This window comes from Thyridium curvatum (assembly GCF_004353045.1).
Source record: "Thyridium curvatum strain D216 chromosome Unknown NODE_1_length_1224711_cov_81.814160, whole genome shotgun sequence".
Taxonomy (NCBI): domain Eukaryota; kingdom Fungi; phylum Ascomycota; class Sordariomycetes; order Thyridiales; family Thyridiaceae; genus Thyridium; species Thyridium curvatum.
In genome coordinates this window covers 1,428-19,772 of record NW_022156756.1, presented here as the reverse complement: position 1 = coordinate 19,772, position 18,345 = coordinate 1,428, and the positions used below count along the sequence as shown (strand labels likewise).

Below are 18,345 nucleotides of genomic sequence, written 5' to 3'. Positions count from 1 at the left end.
GGTCAAAATGCGAATCCAACGCAAACACAAACTCATCAGTCCGCTTCTCCACACCTCTCGACTCGAATGATTTTCATCAATTTGCCCCCTTTGGGCGGGCAGTGACACCCTTTATTTGCCCTTCTTCTCAAACTTGGGCTTGCCAATGTCGCTGCCACGCAGCTTGACGTTGAGGACGCGCTCCATGGCCGACAGCACCTTCTGGTCGGGGGCGGCGGTGCCGCGCTCAAAGTCGGCGACGACGGTGGGCGTCGTGTTGCACTTGGTGGCCAGGTCCTTCTGCGTCATCTTGGGCTCCATCTTTTGCCGCGCCGCCGAGATGACGTCGCCGACCTGCTTGCCGACCGTCTTGGGCTTGACGATGTCGTCGGACCGGTCGACCTTGGTCAGGTGCTGGCCCTCGACGGCGGGTCTCGCGGCCTATTGTTGTGAAGGGGTCAGTCACATGCTCGAATTTTTCAATTCTTTTTCTTTTTCTTTTGTCTTTTTCATGCTTCAACCCGCGGAGGGAGAGGACAGGATACGTACAGCATTGCCGGTGGCGTACTTCTTCTCGGTGCCGATGACGGCGCCGCTGCGCTGGGCGGCGTTGAGGGCGCTCCGACCGCGGACGACGCTCTCGCGCTCAGAAGCGCCGCCGCGGACACGGCTGCCGATCTTGGTCGTGGTCTCCCAGTCGAGGTTAGACATCTTGTCTCTGTTGGATGGTCTGTGTGATGACGAAGGTGAGGATGAGGGGCGGTGTGGCGGGGGGGCTGTTAGATGTCGGTTATCGTCGATAGGGAATTTTGAGGGGATCGAGTTGGATGATCGGTGAGGGAGGTTTGGGCCGGGGGTCGGAGATGCGAGTGGTGATGTGTGGCTTGTTCTGATGAAGCACGCGACTGTCTGTGTGTCGTCTTGCTAGAGAATGGGTAGGTATTTAAATCGATCACGGAAGATGGTTATGGCCAGAGACGAGAGAGTTTATGGGGAGGCGTCCGTCCTCTAAAGTCCGTAGAAGGGAATAGAAGCCCACAGTGGAGCCAAGATTGTGCTGGTGACGCTGAGTCAATCGGCAAGCACGCCGCATTAGCCAGGTGAAAAAAATATTATTTTGGGCGCTGTGGCAGCTGGCTATCTTTGGCGGTGGCGGGGCGACAGACCACCTGTGTGTTCATCAGGGTAGGAGCCATCCATTGACTACCTATGCTTAGTCATCAAAGTGCTTCATCGATCATGACGCTCTCATTGAAACCTCACGATCACAAGGGGGCCCGTGAGTGGCGGTGTTTTGGAAGGTACATCTTGATCCGCTCTCCCACAATGCATTGAATCTCATCTGGACATGAGAAGCATTCTGCGGTATCTCTCTCTCTCTCTTTTCAATTGACGTTATTATGATATGATGATTGCCTCTCCGAGTGTCCTGGGCTATGCGCCTCTCGGACTCGCTCTTGGTCTCTCCTTCTGCTACGGTGGACTCCTTGATGCTGTCCTGCTGTCCGGTTCACTCATTGTCCAAAATCGACATGCTCTGTCTTCTTTGTTGGACGTGCAAGGTGCATTGAAGTATGCTGCCTACTCGGCGGCGCTGTTCGTCGGATTCCAATTGGTTCGACTGGGCTTCACGACCTTGGACACACACAGATGGACTGGGCTCGGGAAAGTGGCATTATTCCCTTGCAAGACCACTCATGCAAGGCTGTTTCCCAAGAAACATGCATTCACTTATTCGTACCTTGTGGTTGGGATTCCCGTGGGATGGGACGGTGCCGCGGGCGGCATGGTCTCTTCCGGGGTAGAGGAGGACGCATCGACCTTCTCCAGATGGTTCTCCTTCAAACGAAGGACGCGCAAAGCGTGGTTTAACATCGATGCTGCAGACTACCTGGAACGGGGTAATCGTGAGCTCGGCCTTCGGGGCAAGCTGGATGCGTTCTTGAGGTCACAAGTGAGTACTTTCATGCCCTTTTGGAAATTTGCCATCAATGCTAACCAACAAGGACGTGGATCCTTCCAAATACCCTCACGCATACCTTGTGACGGCGGCGAGGTTTCTGGGCTATCATTTCAACCCGGTGTCTTTTTGGTATCTGTACGGCGCCGATAAGAAGCTGGCAGCTATGATCCTCGAGGTAAACAACACCTTCGACGAGCGTCGAATGTATCTACTTGTGCCAGATCAGCAGAACCAGCTCGAAGGGGTCCCAGGAGCCGAAGCGGAAGCCGAGTCTACCAAGGGACCTATGGTCTTTACGCAGACTTGGCCCAAGGATTTCCATGTGTCACCATTCAACTCCCGAAAGGGCTCATATTCCCTGTCAGCACACGACATACTGACTACTGGAGACCAAAATCTGGGCTTGATTGACAACACAATCGTTCTCAGGTCATCCAAGGTCCATGGCAAGGTTGTGGCTCGCCTCCTGTCGACGGGACCCCCTCTCGACCCGACTACCATGACTTCCTGGCAAAAGCTCTATTTCCTCGCATCCTGGTGGTGGGTAGGTTTTGTTACCTTTCCCAGGATCGTCAAGGAGGCCGGGCTTCTCTTCTTCAAACGCAAATTGCATGTGTGGTTCAGACCCGAGCCCCTGAAAGAAAGCATGGGGCGAAATGCAGATGCCCTGGAAAGGCGCCTGGAATTGGCCTTCAGGAAGTATCTGCGATATCTCGTCGAACAGTCTTCGGCACCTCTGGCTGTCAAGTACATCCCGAGTGGTGTGCCCGAGAACAACAAAGAGCTGATACTCTCCCCCACGGCCAGGCAAGGCTCCGGCCCGATCGAGGAGCTCGAGTTCAAAGTCCTGACACCAGTCTTCTACGCTCGATTCGTGCAATATGCGCACGACCTGGAGGCGATGTTTTGCGAGTTACGAGAGAGCCGCACGGTCTGGATATCGCGCCCGGACCTCCTCCCCAAGTTCATCTTCAAGAAGCAGTCTCCGGCGGTGCAGCTGTCCAACCCGATAGACTTTGTCTCCTTCAAGGCCATCCAGTACCTCCGGCGCCGGCCCGAGCGGATAGAAAGGCCCATGACCTGGCCATCATCGTCAGCCGGCGAGTCAAAGGCTGCTAGCACGCACTCTGTCATCGACATCCGCGACTTCCGCATCTCGTCGATGGATGGGTACGTGCTCGAACACGAGACCGCCGGGAACAAGGCATCATATCGTGGAGCGGTGCTCAAGCTTCTCTTGGCCGAACGAATAGCCTTTGGTCTGGCTCCTCTGTTCGTCGCCCAGCTATTCGTATTACGCGCAGGATTCGCATGGGTGGTGGCATTGGCGCTGTGTAACCTAGCTAATCTGCCATCGTTTCTGGCTTGACTGTGTTATGCGCTATTCTTGCTTCTGCTTCGTGTACCTAGGCTTATCTGCATGACAAATTATGGACATGCTCGTTCGGAGTTGGGTAGCCTACTGGGGCTATCGTGGGCCGTTATGACAAGTTTGTCACTTCCACGTAGACCAGAAATAGCATTGTATCAGCGAGGATAGGCAGCCTAGCTTTTAGTGTCATTGGAACTAAGTCTCCATCGTCCATCAACAGAACGATTTTTTGTTGTTGTTGTTGTCGAAAGGTCGGTTAATGGCTTCCAGCGACAAGACTTGGCAGAAGATATACTCCGTAACCAGCAATACTCCCAGAAGTAAATTAGAAACAGCGCATACACGCCAGGGTTGCTTGCTATGGATGAGATAGTCAAATCTGATGATGCCCTGGGCTGAACTACCATCTTTCTTGCCTTGACAGACAATGACAACTGTGGGAAATTCTCCGACTTGTTGGCTTGCAATGTCAGCGTCTTGGCGTTTCCAGGAGACAAGTGTGAAACGTCATTGCTATTCCAAATACTCGCATCGACGCAGCTCGCCCACTAGGCCTCACTCGGGATAGACCGCGCCCCGCCGCCATGCAGGAGCTTTTGCGTATTAGTCGAGATCCACAGCATGGAGCTGACCCTTGCCAATTGAGGGGAGCTGTCCTGTCCTGTCCATGTCTCTCCAAGTAAACAGTGACAAATCTGCAAGGTGCAGGATGGTCCCCGAGGCATGAGTACTTCTGACAGGAGGTACATCAGCCCATCAGCGTTGATGGTACCCGGTTCGGAGCCTTGCTTTTGTTTCATCGTTTCCCGGTGGGAGGTGCTCGACGGGAAGGCCAACCTGGAACTTTTCTCTCGAGCGCACGAACCTACCCCGCGTATCGGGAGGAGCTCGAGGCAGTCGAAGAAAAGAAGGTGAATCGAGCTCACGAGAGCCCTTTTTGGCTTCCAAATAGCGAAACGGGAGGGGGGTCCTAGAGCGGCCCTGGTGCTGAATTCTGCGTGTGTCGAAAGCGTGGGACATCCGTTCCGTGCCCCTCCTTGACGCATTGGTACCGTGAGGACGAGGGAGAGAGAGATCCGCCCATGATTGACCGTGAGATAGTCCCCCCGTTGGTGCCAATCTTACCCACCGATTTGGGCGACCCGTCCGTTCGCCCACTCGTGTCTCTTGCAAAAGGTGGAAACCGAATCAAGGCCGGGGAGCGGCATCCCGGACGCAGGCTGGCCTTGTTGAGGCGTTGGAGTCTTGTGGGGAGGAGGGGGGGCGGCAGCTCGAAATATTTAAGACATCATCCTGCCGGACCTGTCAGACATCGTCAGTGTTTCCTCTCTCTCTCTCACTCTCTCAGACATCCTCGTAGAACAACACGTTTTGCAAATTCCCCGGAACAACGCCCTCCATCGTCCCACCGTTCACAACCCACTTCCAATTTGAAACAGTAACACCGGGCTCTTACCAACCAAGAGCACTTCTGCCCAAAAATGGTTCTCACTGGACATTGCCTCTGCAAGGCCGTCACCTACACGGTCGACGTTGACGCCCCGATCATCACCGGCTACGACCACTGCGACGACTGCCAGCGCCAGACCGGCTCCACATACTGTGCGTAGAGGAATCTCTTTCCCCCCTTTCGTCCTTGTCCAATTTGCGTCGCATCCCCAATTTTGGCGTTGGCCGCTTCGCTTCCCGTCATGATTCATCCCCATTGTCGTCACTCGCAGCTCGCCGAGAGAGAGAGAGAGAGCTTCCCCACACCCCCCACCACCCTTATGACGTCCCGTCCTCGTTGCCCCTCCAAACAACCAAAATTTGGCTGACCACAAAATAAGCCCTCGTCTGCGTCGTCCCCAAGGACAAGCTCAAGATCAACGGCCCGACCAAGTCCTGGGCCGGCAAGGGCTCCTCGGGCAACGCCGTCCACCGCATCTTCTGCTCCGAGTGCGGCTCCCCGATCGCCCACGACCCGGATGCGGCCCCGGAGATCATCGCGCTCAAGGGCGGCACCCTCGACTCGGAGATCAAGAAGACCCTGAAGCCTGTGAGTCAAAAAGGGACCCAAAAAATACCGCCGTGGGTTCAATTGATTCATCAAAGTTTGCTGACACCCTGCGCCCCAGGACACCGAGATCTGGACCGTCGGCAAGCTGCCCTTCTGCCAGGAGCATCTCGCCAAGCCTTTCAAGCACATGCCCGAGTAAAACTACGAGCTTTCTGATGATATAACGAAGGGGTAGATACTGGGGTCGAGGCATGCCCAACAAGTTAAAACTGTTGTAAGGTCTTGGATTTCAACGAAAGGAATGCATGCGGCGATAGGCTCAAAATGATAATGAAAAAGGTTCTCTTTCACCCATATGCCAATGGTCTTGTGTGCGAAAGCTTTCGTTACTCTGAACGCCTCAAAGCACAAATGCACCCATGGTAGTGGTCTTTTTTGATGATATTGACGCCGTGTCCAACTCCACGCTTGTATTCGCCAACACCGCTAGGACGTTATAACATGTATATAAGAGAAGGAAGATGACATTAGGTGACAATCTCGCTGGAGCCTGTTTCCCGTTTCATTCATTCAAAGTAAAGAAAGCACAACACCGACGGCAGCGCCAAGCAGCGCCGTGCCCGAGCCGGCGGAGATAGCCACCCCTCCCGAGGTCTTCAACGACGTCTGGCTGGTGCTTGCGGCCGTAGTCTGGGAACCGCCGCTATTCATCTGTGTCGTCTGCTGGGAAGAGCCGCCCGAGCCGGACTGTCCAGAGGATCCACCTGACGTCGTAGCCGAGCCCGAGTTGCTGCCGCCGCCGCTGCCGCTGCCGCCGCCAGACCCGGTCTGAGTCGCAGACGCGGCGCTGCCGGTGATGGAGCCGGGGCCGAGGGACCCGCTCGGGGTGAAGTACAAGCTGATAGCCGTGTCCGAGGGCGCCCGGTCCGAGGTGGCGGTGGCGCCCGTGGCCGGGACCGAGGCCTGCGCCTGCGCGGCGGTGAAGATGTCCTGGAACGCGGCCGTGGGCGGGGAGCCGCCGCCGGCGCCGCCGGCCAGGAAGCCGCAGAGCGACGACGAGGCGAGGCCGATGGCCGACTGCCAGTAGCCGATGTCGCGCTCCGAGAGCTGGCCGTGGACGTAGAGGCACTGCCGGCAGGCGGTCCACTCCTGGAAGAAGGAGCCGTGGCACATGCACTGCGCGTGCGCCTCGTAGTCGACGGGCGCCGTGCCGTTGGGCGAGCAGGCGACCTGGATGTTCTCGATCTCGACGCAGGGCGGGAGGGTGCTGCCGTCGGGCACGACCGGCTTGCAGACCTGGTCCGCGTACGAGGTGCCGCCGCCGCCGCCGCTGGCGGTGGTGGTCGCGGCGGCGGCGAGGGGCACGAGCAAAGTGCTGCTGCTCAGGAGAGACAGCAGCAGGGCTGCATTGCGCGATCGCGTAGGGCTATAGGGCTGCATTGGGGGCGTAGGGTAGGTAGGACAAGTTGCGTCGATGGCGCTCCGACTTGAGCTAAGTGACTGCCAAGCACTTTTGACAGCTATCAAAGCTTGGGGATGGTGCCGCCAGGACGGTGGATTGGGCCCCCGGTGGCATTTTAAAGGGACGGGAGCGCTTGCGGGGAGGGGAACGAACTCGCGCACAATGGCACGCGGAGGTGGCGCGAGTCAGGAGAGAAACAAGGGTGACGACGCCGATGGCCCGACAGGTAGAACCAAAGCAGTGGGACGAGACAATAATAGGACTAACTAGCCGCATTAAACAGAGGGAAATTTGGGTGGCAGGTCAGCACTTGCTGCCATGAATGACCCGACTTAGCCGGAGTGTGTAGGTGGTCGTTGGCAGTCACAGGAACACGACAAGGGGGGAAGGGGGGGGGAGTCAACTTGCAGTTGGCGATGCCGAACCCGATATCGTGAACCGTGCTGGTGCCGTGTTGGGTCTGGTCTGAGGGCTTACGAACTGGGTGTCCGCCAGTGTAAGTGATAGAGCAGCGTCCCATTTCCGGCTAAGCGGCCCTGTAAAATTGCACCAACAAAGACAATGCTGACTTGGTAACCAGATTGGGCTCTTCAAGCCATAAATCCGGGTCCTTTTGCTGAGCAACTCCGAGCGAAGGAGTTCCATCTCGGGGTCTGCCCGTACGCGCGCTCAGACTCGAACTAGCTTCGTAGAAGCCTAGCGGCAGCTTTGTGTAACCAAGATTTGTGTAACAATGCGACGTTGTGATTTCCGCGTAAGCGTATGGAGTCCTTCGCTCCCGAGCCGGGGTATGTTCAAGGAGGAACAGCATTGTGGAAGAGGTTTGTGAAGAGTTGGCGCTCGGCCAATTGAAGAACAATTGGGTGTTCGAGCTTGACTCGACATTTGAGTGGGAGGAAGCTGAAGTCATATTAATCAACCTGTCCATCAAGGTGCCTGCTCATCAAGGTAGGAAACACGTACCAGACCTTTTGGCCTCCGTAGCGTCATTCCGGATCAACAACCGGGTCATGGTGCCGATGACAGTGTCACATCGAAATACACTGTTAGAGGAGCAGATCTTTCAAAAATGAATCATTTCACAGACGCCCTATCTACTTCTGAGAAGCTAACTCCGCCCAATGCAAATGCTCTCGATAGATCAACTCAAATGCAACGCCACCCCGATCTCTAAATGTGCATGTATACGTACGAGAAATGAACTCCATTAGCATTTCACATCACAGGAAAGCTAGAACAGCAACAGACGCCGCTAGGACTGGAAGCAAATCTACGGGTCTCCCTCTGCGGGAAACCGCACCGTTTGTAGGGAATTTCTTCTCGGTCGTCCCTGTGCTGCTCGGATTCACGACAGAGCAGCTCGCTGTCCCGCAGTCATACCCACTCGGACAGCAGCCTGGGACGGGCCCGGCGCTCGCCGGACAGAGGAACCACCCGTCGGCGCAGGTGGATGATGACTGTGCCGCAGGTAGGTTGGTCGCCGGTACCACAATGGTGGCGCCGTTGGATATGATAGTGGTCGACGCCACTGGTGGGCAGCTCGTCGTCTGGCAGTCCCGACCAGTCTGGCAACACCCGCCGCCCGCAGTCGCCAGGCAGCCGTAGTAGCCAGTCGGACAGTACCCCGGAGGCGTGTTTGGCGATGTGGCCGTCTGATCCGACGATGCCGTCAGGGTCGGCTTGACCGGTGCTATCCCGCCCGTCGTGGAGCTGCCGCTGGGCGGGACTGTCGTCTGTGTAGTCGTGCGCGTCGTCACGCCCGGCGAGGGCGGCGTCTGCGTGACTATGACGGTTACCACGACCGTGGACGGTTCGGCAGGTCCCGAGAGGATGCTGGTCGATGTAGTGGTAAAGGTCGTTGGTTGCGGCGCCGGCCCTGGTGCCGCAGAGGAGCTGCGAACGCCTTCGTAGACACACTAGTCAGCAACGTGGCTCAGAAACCAAGTTTGAAGACGGAACTTACATCCGACCCCCTCACACACATATCCCGCAATGCAACAACCGCCCCCAAGGTCCTGAGGGCAAGCAAGGTCCTGTGAGCCACACGAGGTGATCTGACCTCCACATGTCTGGCCGCTGGCACAGCAGCCCACCGGTCCCAGCCCCGTATCCTGGATCCTGTAGCACGTCGTTCCCTCGTGACAACAACTGTAAGGATACCCAATTCCCTCGCAACTGTTGGTGCCGGTAGGGCAGCCCCATTGCCGCCTCTGCAAGCGAGCGAGAACTTCCCAGCCTGAGCGTCTCTGTTCTGTCCGATGGGGCGCAAATGCGGGTCGGAACGGCAGGATGGCTGAGCTGTTCGCTGCTAGCAGGTCTGCTTCCTCTTCCAAGAGATGCGAGTCCCTGAGGACCGGCGTGTTTGACTCTTCAAAGGCGTAGAACTCGGCAAGGAACTTCTCACCGCTGTCGAGGCCCATTTTGCGGACAGCTGTCGGGAGCGCGGTGGTCGGCGCATCTTGCTGCGCTTCGGTATGGCCAGTGGCCAAGAGAAGGAGACTTGCTCGGAGGCATAGCCCTCTTGGGGAGATATACATTCTTTCGACGGGGATGCGAGACCTTGACTGATTGGAAGGAAGGAAGGCGCAGGTTCCGGCGGTGTAAACGTGTCGCAGTGATCTTCAGGATGGACTCACGGACAAATTCGCCGAAGATGGAGCTTACGAGCTCAAAGAATCGCAGGCGACATCGCAGATAACGTCATGAGGCTGCTTTACTTTCGAGTACCAAGCTGATTGGAAATGGGCGTCATTGGATCGACAGGACGAGATCGTATTTGCATCTCAACTAGCCTTGTTCGCCCAGCGACGTGGACGGGGCACGGAAAGAAAGGAAGTGGTTGGAGGGCAGCAGGGGTCTTCCTGGTCACAGCTACACCCCTGTCACCCCATTTGATCTTAGTGTCTTGTCCCTCGAGGGCTTACATCATTGTCCTCGGCATTGTCTCGACTCTTGATACGAGAAAGCCCTTGAAGCTTTCAACGGCGGTCACTTGAGTCACAACGGTGCGAAAACGGCGCGACCGAAAAACTATGCATGGATAGATCAATTTCAACCGTACATTGGGTCCCAGAAATGGGGATCCCGAGGAATGCGGGATGTTCCATCCCTAGCTCCGCGCTTGTTTCCGTCTAGGATATCAAACTGTCGCTTTCGTTTCCTGTGAATCAAGTCATTGTATTACAGAGGTATTGTACATTGAGATTGGGTATCACGTCTAATAGTATACATAATCTTCTGTAGATCTTCACTTACCAGATCCCTAGGTCGTCCTGCCTGTGCTCCTTGAATAGCGACTTCGTCTGCTGCTTCAAGAACGACGAGCAAAGCAGTGCCGTCGCTACGCTGACATTCAGGCTATCGACGACGCCGGAACCTGACTGATTCGGGATATTGACCTCGTAATCCGCCTGGGATTTGATCGCTCTGGGTAGACCTTCTCCTTCACTGCCCACAACAAGAACGCAGGGATCTTCATGCAGAGGGTCTGACGTCTCCACATCCTCAAGGTCGACCTGTTTTCTACGCGTCGACCTCGTTGCAGCAGGCACGGCCGCGTAAATCTTCCATCCCGCCTTCTTGGACTGGGCCAGAAAGTTCGCTGGCGCCTCGATCGAAAAGAGGGTCAAAGCCTCGCAGGCTCCTGCTGAAGCCTTCAACGCCACGGGTGTCAGCGAAGCAGAGCTCTTCTTCGATATCGCAACCGCGTTGACGCCGAGAAAGCTGGCAGTCCGGAGTATCGCACCGAGGTTGCCTGGGTCCAGGACCTGATCGAGCATGAGAACAAGGGGCTTGTGGGTACTGGAAGCCGTAGGGACGAAGTCCGCGGTACCATTCACAGCAGCCTCTTCACTTGATTGATGTCCCAGCTCAATCTTGTATCCGGATCGGCCTCCCACCTTGGCCGCCTCCCCAAGGCTGGCCAAGGGCTGTTGCGGCAACGGGGATGCCTCGAGAATGTACCCATTGTGCGGACGACCCAAGCTCATCTTTTCCATCATCCGCTGCCCACTCTCATCGATATTGACAATCTGGACTCCCTGTCTCTGAGCGAGCTTCTCGATGACCATGTCGCGTTGGACATTTTGACGATTTGCTCCACTGTAAATGTATAACTTGTAAAGCTTGCGCCGAGATGTCTGCAGAGCAGCTTCCACGACCGACTTTCCGTACAGAAATTGCGATGCAGCCGTTGTGTATGGGATGGAGACTGGTGCAGGTGTGTCCTTCACGGGCCGGCTTGGGGTATCGCCACGATTCTCCCTTCCTGCTCTTGTTCTCCGACCCTCTGAATCTGCTCGTGGATCCCTCCTTGCATATGTTCTGCCGTCCTGTCGTGGCATTTGCCGTCTCGTGTCGTCGTCGGAGCGTGAGAAGCGGTCCAGGAAGTCGCTGCTTTGAGAATTTCTCTCTATCTTCCCGTAGGCGCTCTTTTGCACATCCAATTTGCCATCTTCCCAGTCCCCGCGCTTCGCTGAGCCGAGCCGTCTCGTCGTATTGCGTTCTGGGCGTCGAAGACCTGCAGAACGACTGCCAAGGCTGCTATCCCGACTTGAAGAATCTCTTTTCGCGCCGAGTTCTTTCAGTTGTGCTTGCAGCTGGCCGCTCTTCATTTGGTAAACGAGGCTTTTCTTGCCGAATCCATCTTCCGGGTCGTAGAACCGAGCTCGTCGCGTCTTGGTCTCCGGGCCGGTCTTTTCGGTGATGTCTTTCTTGCCCCTTAGGAGGCGAAACGTCGGCGGTGGCGCCTCTCGTCTTTCGCGACGCTTTTCAACGATTTGCTGTGCGGCTCGAGAGAGTTGGGGACCTTGGGGCCTGGCCCTTTCAGAGCGTCGAAGTCCACGGTGTATTGCGGAGAGGGACGAGTTGCGCACAATCAATTGCCCAACAGGCTTGGTAGTACACTGGCCCAAAAAGCCTCTTGCAGACAAATGGAAGCCCAATGGGTGCCGGTATGTCCTCAACATGGCCGGTCGCAAGTCGAAGTTTGTACAGAAATTAAGGGGATGATGTTGCAAGCATTGACGATCTGCAGAGGACGTCCAAAAATTATTTAGCTTATCGGCACTTGGATACTCGATCAGACATTATCGGAGTCCACTCATGCTCATCTGCAGGGTTCACATGCACTAATCAAGTCGGGTTTTAATGGGAAGTGGACGCGTCTGGTTGCCGCGTCCGATCTCAACACCACCGCATTCCGGCACTACGGACTATCTTTGCGAAGAAATTCACCTTGAGCAAGCAGTGCCACGCGAGCGCATAGCCATGCTATGATTTCCGCTATGGTCGGTTGTGTTTCGTCGGCATGTCTGCTTATGTTCAAAGGCTAACATTGAAGTCTGCAGATTGCTTGTCGCAACGACGATCTCCCCGACCCTACCGTATTGCGCCTCGCTGAGCTTCGAAATGGAGGTATCCCGTGATCATCCCGAAGAAGAGCTGTCGCTTGAGGACACCCGGATGAGCTTTGACTTTGAGTCTGCCCCTACAGATGCAGGAGAAGACAGCGACAATGCCTCGGACGAGTCACCTCCGCCTGTTGCGGCGCCATCACCACAGCCGCAGGACCCTGAGCAGAAGCAAGATGCTGCGCATCCGGAGGTCTTGAATAGTACCGAGGATCATGAGCAGGTCGTGATAAGTTCAGATGTGGTGGAGAGCGCTTGGGAGACTGGCAAACACACGCTGCCGATAGGGAACATCTCAAATTTGTTCGAGATCGCGCTTCGAATACTACCGCCCGACGTCGTCGAACAGTACAGACGACCGCCGCCAAGCGACCACGTACTTCAAGTCCTTGAGAGGGTCGGTGTTTCTCGGGGTGCAGAGCGGTACATGGTTGAATTTGATGACGGGAGGGTCGAAGAGGTGAGTGTGTTGTGAACGACTGGACTTTTCATTGCCCCTCTCGATATCTTGCCCGCACCTATTTCCTATAAAATCAGAGAAATTTCCCAAGAACTGCCCCCTTCCACATTCTTTACTCAGATCTACTACGCAGAGGTCTTCCGTCTTCTTTCGGAATTCCTTCATTAACCTCTCAGGTCTCTGCCACAAACGTCTCACCTTGTCCTCATCCAGCTCTCCCCTGTGTGTTAATATCTACCTCTCGCTGATCACACTTTATCTTCCCATTCACTTCTCGTCCTTCACATTCTTCTCGTCCTGATAGGTCCCTTGGTTCCATACCTTCTTCCCGAACTCACTTTTCTGCCATCAATTCCTACCCACCTGCAACCTTCTGTGCTTCCTCATTCCTCCTTTGTCAATCCAAGGTTCTCGAATCAAGACATCCATCCCGAGAATCGCAACGGTTTCCCCAACTGCTCTGCTCTTTTCCCATCAGCTGGAACATACTCCCACCTTCGTTGGCAATTCTTGCACCACCAAACTCCACATCACATCATCATCACTTCCTGGTGGCACGCAAATCCCATGTGTTTCTTACCCTATCATTGCTCTTGAAAGCACTTCCTCCAGTACGATCACTTCTATCTTTCATCATCCACGAGTACCGTCTTGCTCCCGATTACGTTCTGAATGACTAACTAATGATCCACCTTCAAGATGTCATATGACGATCTTGTGAACTTCAGAAACGGACGGAATAGTCTCAAAGCTTTCACGCGGTCTGATCCAAGGCTGGACCAATACGCCAACATGTCCAAGAAGCGCAAATTCAACCAGGACTCTGACTATGACTCCGACGCATTGTCGGAGTTGTCCGAGATGGACGAGGAGGGTATTGGCGGATTTGATGATGGAGAATCTGACGAAGAGAATGACAGCGACGTGGTCAAAGAGCGAATGCGATCTCGTGGCAACCGTCGGCTCCAGGATCTTCTAAACCCCCGCAGGAGGAGTTCTCGTCAAGCATCCCTGCAGACCTCGGCAACTGGCACTTCTGGCGATGACCATGAGTCTGACTCCGGTCGACGTCGACTTCGGTCGCGCAATACGCTGCGATCCGCCAACAACGGGACGCACAATGGTACCTCGAATGCTTTTGATGACGATGCCGATGAGCTTGCGGGCGATGATGACGACGGAGACTACACCCTCGTGAGATCCGACCTCCAGCCTATCAAGCCTAAGCGCCGCAGGAAGACTGCCAGAGGTCGACCTGCTGCTGCATACCGAGCCTTGCGTGACGACTCGATTGAGTTTGAGGCAAGGCGCTCCTCCAGGTCGAACAAGAACACAAAGAACATGGCAGACATGGTCAATGTGGACGATGACGTCTACGTTGAAGAAGACAGGGCTCCAGCCGCGCCCAAGGTCGTCAGCATGAAGGAAGTCTTCCCGCTTGTAAGCGGAGACTTCAGGGATGTCCACTCGCATAATTGTGATACCTGCTACGGTGGCCCTCATACTGCGGGAAAAGGACCTCTCATTCCCTGCCAAGGATGCTCGCTCTCTCATCACAAAGCATGCTTGGGTGTTCGCAGCCTCCGTGACCATCTTGTGACCAAGATCGGCCCGGAGCACTTCGTCCTCCAGTGCCGTTACTGCATCGGACTTTATAAGAAGAAGGATCCGACTTGCCCGAGTCATGATATGTGCCAGGCATGTCATGAAAAAGGTCTTGCCTGCGCCCCGTTCTCGACCAAGAAGACCCCCAAACAGGAGGAGAAACTGCGACAGGAAAACGGAGGTGTTGACCCAGTCACCCCCGTCGATGGTGCACTAGTGAACAAAGCACAGAACGTGCTTTTCCGGTGCAAGGCCTGCCATAGGGCCTATCATGTTGAGCATTTGCCAATGCCCGCTCACGTTGGTGGCGACGTCGAGTCCGATCTCCGTACTGACTGCTTGGAGGAGTATGCGATCGAGTGGAAATGCAGGGACTGTTTGGATCAGACAGAGAAGGTTGCCGGTCTTGTCGCTTGGCGTCCCAGGGACCGTCAATCTTACCAACCGGGCCAGCAATTCTCCGACTTCAGCGAGGACGACAAGGAGTACCTCGTCAGGTGGGAGGGAAAATCCTATGCACACTGTACCTGGAAGCCTGGAGCCTGGATTTGGGGCGTGACCAATGCACGGATGCGGACGGCCTTTGCCAAGCACAAGGGCACAGTGCTTCACTTCGAAGAGAAGGATGCAATCCCAATGGAGTACCTCCTCGCAGACATCATGCTTGCCCTCAAGTATAACCGCAATGTGCGTGCCACTAGCAAAGAGGAAGAGATGCAGCACATCGTCAACATCGCCGAGGCCAAGCTCAAATTCCAAGGCCTGTCCTACGACGAGGCTGTCTGGGACAAGCCCCCTCCTCGCGATTCCGGGCCGCTGTGGACCGCATTCGAGGCCGCATACCGCGAGTACCTTAGCGGCAAATACTTTGAGAACGAGCCGGTTTCTGTGATGAGGGCGCGGATCTCGGAGCATCTCGAGCGTGCTGATGAGTTTGTTGATCTCAAAGTCCAGCCTGCCGGACTCAAGCACAAGTTGCTGAGCTACCAGATGGACGGTCTGAACTGGCTTCTATGCAACTTTTACATGGGCAAGAGCGTTGTCCTTGCAGACGAGATGGGACTCGGCAAGACTGTACAGGTGATCGCTTTCATAACGTCGCTTGTCCAAGATTCGCCTCGTTGTTGGCCATTCTTGATTGTCGTTCCCAACTCGACTTGTCCCAACTGGCGCCGCGAGATAAAGACTTGGGCCCCGGATCTCAGGGTGGTCACATATCACGGTGGCAAGGCCGCTCAGACCCTTGCTTACGAGAATGAACTGTTTCCGGGAGGTTCAAAGGACATGAAGGCCCATGTCGTCATCATGTCTTATGACTCTGCACAGGATGATGAGACGAGGCGCCTCTTCAAGTCTGTTCAGTGGGCGGGCCTGGTCGTCGATGAAGGCCAGCGACTCAAGAACGACGGGAACCTGCTTTATGGTGCTCTTCAGGCGATGAAGATCGATTTCCGACTGCTACTGACGGGTACACCTCTGCAGAACAACAAGAGGGAGTTGTTCAACCTGCTGCAGTTCATCGATCCGACCAAGAATGCTGCTGTCCTGGATGCGAAATACGAGGACATCAACGCCGAGAACCTCCCAGAGATTCATTCCCTCATTCGTCCCTATTTCTTCCGACGGACAAAGAACGAAGTGCTTTCCAAGATCATTCCTCCTATGGGCCAGATTATCGTCCCCGTCACGATGACTTCGTTGCAGGAGAAGCTTTGCAAGTCTATCATTGCCAAGAATCCCGACCTGATCCGCTCAATTTTTGCCAAGGGCAAGATGAAGGCCACTGAGCGCGGTAGCCTGAACAACATCCTCATGCAGCTGCGCAAGTGCCTCTGCCATCCTTTCGTGTATAGCCAAGCTATCGAGGAGCGAGTCTCTGACCAAGAGGCTCTACACCGCAACCTGATCGAGGCGTCATCTAAGCTACTCTTGCTGAACATTATGCTGCCCAAGCTCAAAGCGCGAGGCCATCGAGTCTTGCTGTTCAGCCAGTTCCTTACGGAGCTTGACATTATCGAAGACTTCCTGGCTGGTATTGGCTTGTCCTACCAGCGCTTGGACGGAAGTATGTCCAGTCTCGAGAAGCAGAAACGCATTGATGCTTTCAATGCGCCCGGGTCTGAATTTTTCGCCTTTCTTCTTTCCACTCGGGCCGGTGGCGTGGGCATCAATCTTGCCACCGCTGACACTGTCATCATCTTAGATCCTGACTTCAACCCCCATCAGGATATCCAAGCCTTCTCTCGAGCGCACCGCATCGGTCAGAAGAAGAAGGTCCTCTGCTTTCAACTCATGACGAAGGACAGCGTGGAGGAGAAGATCATGCAAATCGGTCGCAAGAAGATGGCACTTGATCATGCACTCATTGAGTCAATGGATGTCGAAGACGATGCAGGAAACGACCTCGAGTCCATCCTGAAACATGGTGCCGAATCCCTCTTCGACGGTGAGAAGAAGGACGTCATTACTTACGACTCGGCTTCGGTGGATAAACTTCTGGACCGATCGCAGATCGAAGAGACAAAGACGGATGTCGAGAAGTCTTCCGAGTCGCAATTCTCATTTGCCAGAGTCTGGACTAACGATGCGGGCGAACTTGCTGATGATCTCGAAGTGCGTGAGGTAAAAGACACAGGTGATACGAGCGTCTGGGATAAGATTATCAAGGAGCGCGAGGAAGCAGCTCGCCTACTTGCCGAGCGCGAGAAGGTCACCTGGGGTCGAGGTGGACGGAGGCGTCAGGTAAGCGCTCCTCCTTGTTCAACCGTGACTCCTTTGCTGACCTGTGTTCCAGGCTGTTCGATACTCTGCGCCAAAGAACAACTACTACGGTCTCGAGGATGGCCAAAATGATGGTCTCGACCCCGACGACGAAGAGTCCGATGTCGATGCTGACTTCATTAATAATGGTGTCGACTCGGCCGAGGAGAGTGACCCTGATGCCATGAAAGGCATCGAGCGTGGCGACCAGGGACGCAAGCCAGGAGGCAAGCCACCAAGCACCAAGTCTCAAGGTACGACACCAAGGAAGTCAACTACTGTCCCCAAGTCTCCAGCCACCAGGAAGACAAAGAGCCCCCAGAAGTCGAAGTCGGCTTCCCCCAGCAAGGCTCGATCCTCACCAAAAAAGCCGCGGCAGCAGGCTGACAAAGACAAGCAGCCCCTAGGACCGTCGACCTCACAGGGCAAGAGCCCCAGATCCAGAGGCGCCAAGGACAAGTCGTCTCCGGCCGCGAAACTCCCGTCCAGGCCCCCAAGATCCCCTACCGAGGAGCAGGAGGAGGTGGCCAATTAGGGCCGACCCTACCCGCGAAGCAACCCGGACCCGTCCAGACAATGCCTCCGGTTCCTCCTTCTCATGTACAACAGCAACCGATACCGACATCGAATTTGCCTGCGCCATCGAAGGCGAAGCAGGCCATGCAACCGCCCAAGGGCCAACGCCGACCTCGCAATCCTACTTTAGCCCCCTGCAAGTCCTGTTTTTGTTTGCATTTGCCAACCGCCAAGTGTCCGGACCTCAGTTCAGAGGTGGACCTGCGGCTGGCCATCGATGCCTTTACCTTTGTGCCACAGAAGTACCTCAAGTTTCCGGAAGCCCAGGAGGCTCAAGAGGCCCTCCGGAGCAGGTTACGCGAGTTGGTCACACAGGGTGGAGGCTCAAAGGGATCCTAGAACGGATCGATCGTGTGGCTGGTCAGGGGCACACCACATGATCCGTTCCTCTTCGACGATGCTCTCGTCGTTTGTTTTTCTTTTCACTGCAGATACTGCAACGTTCGACGATGAAAAGGCGTTGAATTACTAGACTCAAAATGGAAGGAGGCGTCTTTGCGTTTTCTCGGTAGATGACAAGGGGTGTAGGGGATGGTGGCTTCACTCATGATGCGTGCGGTGGCAATGCAGGGCAGACTTGCTATTCAAGAGACTCGAGCATCGATTCTCCGTCATGACTCTTTAGAGGTAGTGCAGGTAGATGACAATCCACTTGAAGCATGTCATCTTAATTGCCCGCTGTCGTGACATGTCCAGGGCCATGGAATGCAAGACGCAAAACATCAATGCTGTCCCACGCGGACTGTAGTACAAGTCGC

At 55.3% G+C, this 18,345-nt stretch overlaps 7 protein-coding genes across 7 annotated transcripts; 3 read left to right on the top strand and 4 right to left on the bottom strand.

The window, feature by feature from the left end:
- Positions 1–111: 111 nt before the first annotated feature.
- E0L32_000008 (uncharacterized protein) lies at positions 112–690 on the bottom strand (the record flags this gene model as incomplete). Its single annotated transcript, XM_031142785.1, has 2 exons — positions 112–420; positions 529–690. The coding sequence occupies 2 exons, from the start codon at positions 688–690 to the stop codon at positions 112–114; spliced, it is 471 nt and encodes a 156-aa protein (XP_030997385.1).
- Positions 691–1,387: 697 nt separating this feature from the next.
- On the top strand, positions 1,388–3,311 carry E0L32_000007 (uncharacterized protein; the record flags this gene model as incomplete). The annotated part of the gene is made up of 2 exons (XM_031141678.1): positions 1,388–1,933; positions 1,986–3,311. 2 exons carry the CDS (start codon positions 1,388–1,390, stop codon positions 3,309–3,311), a joined length of 1,872 nt encoding a protein of 623 aa, XP_030997384.1.
- A 1,484-nt stretch (positions 3,312–4,795) lies between these two features.
- On the top strand, positions 4,796–5,512 carry E0L32_000006 (uncharacterized protein; the record flags this gene model as incomplete). The annotated part of the gene is made up of 3 exons (XM_031140567.1): positions 4,796–4,916; positions 5,144–5,352; positions 5,432–5,512. 3 exons carry the CDS (start codon positions 4,796–4,798, stop codon positions 5,510–5,512), a joined length of 411 nt encoding a protein of 136 aa, XP_030997383.1.
- Positions 5,513–5,883: 371 nt separating this feature from the next.
- Positions 5,884–6,753, bottom strand: E0L32_000005 (uncharacterized protein; the record flags this gene model as incomplete). The annotated part of the gene is made up of 1 exon (XM_031139457.1): positions 5,884–6,753. One exon carries the CDS (start codon positions 6,751–6,753, stop codon positions 5,884–5,886), a length of 870 nt encoding a protein of 289 aa, XP_030997382.1.
- A 1,396-nt stretch (positions 6,754–8,149) lies between these two features.
- On the bottom strand, positions 8,150–9,195 carry E0L32_000004 (uncharacterized protein; the record flags this gene model as incomplete). Its single annotated transcript, XM_031138348.1, has 2 exons — positions 8,150–8,691; positions 8,739–9,195. 2 exons carry the CDS (start codon positions 9,193–9,195, stop codon positions 8,150–8,152), a joined length of 999 nt encoding a protein of 332 aa, XP_030997381.1.
- A 631-nt stretch (positions 9,196–9,826) lies between these two features.
- Positions 9,827–11,742, bottom strand: E0L32_000003 (uncharacterized protein; the record flags this gene model as incomplete). The annotated part of the gene is made up of 2 exons (XM_031137239.1): positions 9,827–9,935; positions 10,031–11,742. 2 exons carry the CDS (start codon positions 11,740–11,742, stop codon positions 9,827–9,829), a joined length of 1,821 nt encoding a protein of 606 aa, XP_030997380.1.
- Positions 11,743–12,184: 442 nt separating this feature from the next.
- E0L32_000002 (uncharacterized protein) lies at positions 12,185–17,926 on the top strand (the record flags this gene model as incomplete). Its single annotated transcript, XM_031136130.1, has 4 exons — positions 12,185–12,646; positions 13,346–16,993; positions 17,046–17,265; positions 17,412–17,926. 4 exons carry the CDS (start codon positions 12,185–12,187, stop codon positions 17,924–17,926), a joined length of 4,845 nt encoding a protein of 1,614 aa, XP_030997379.1.
- Between the last annotated feature and the right edge of the window lie 419 nt (positions 17,927–18,345).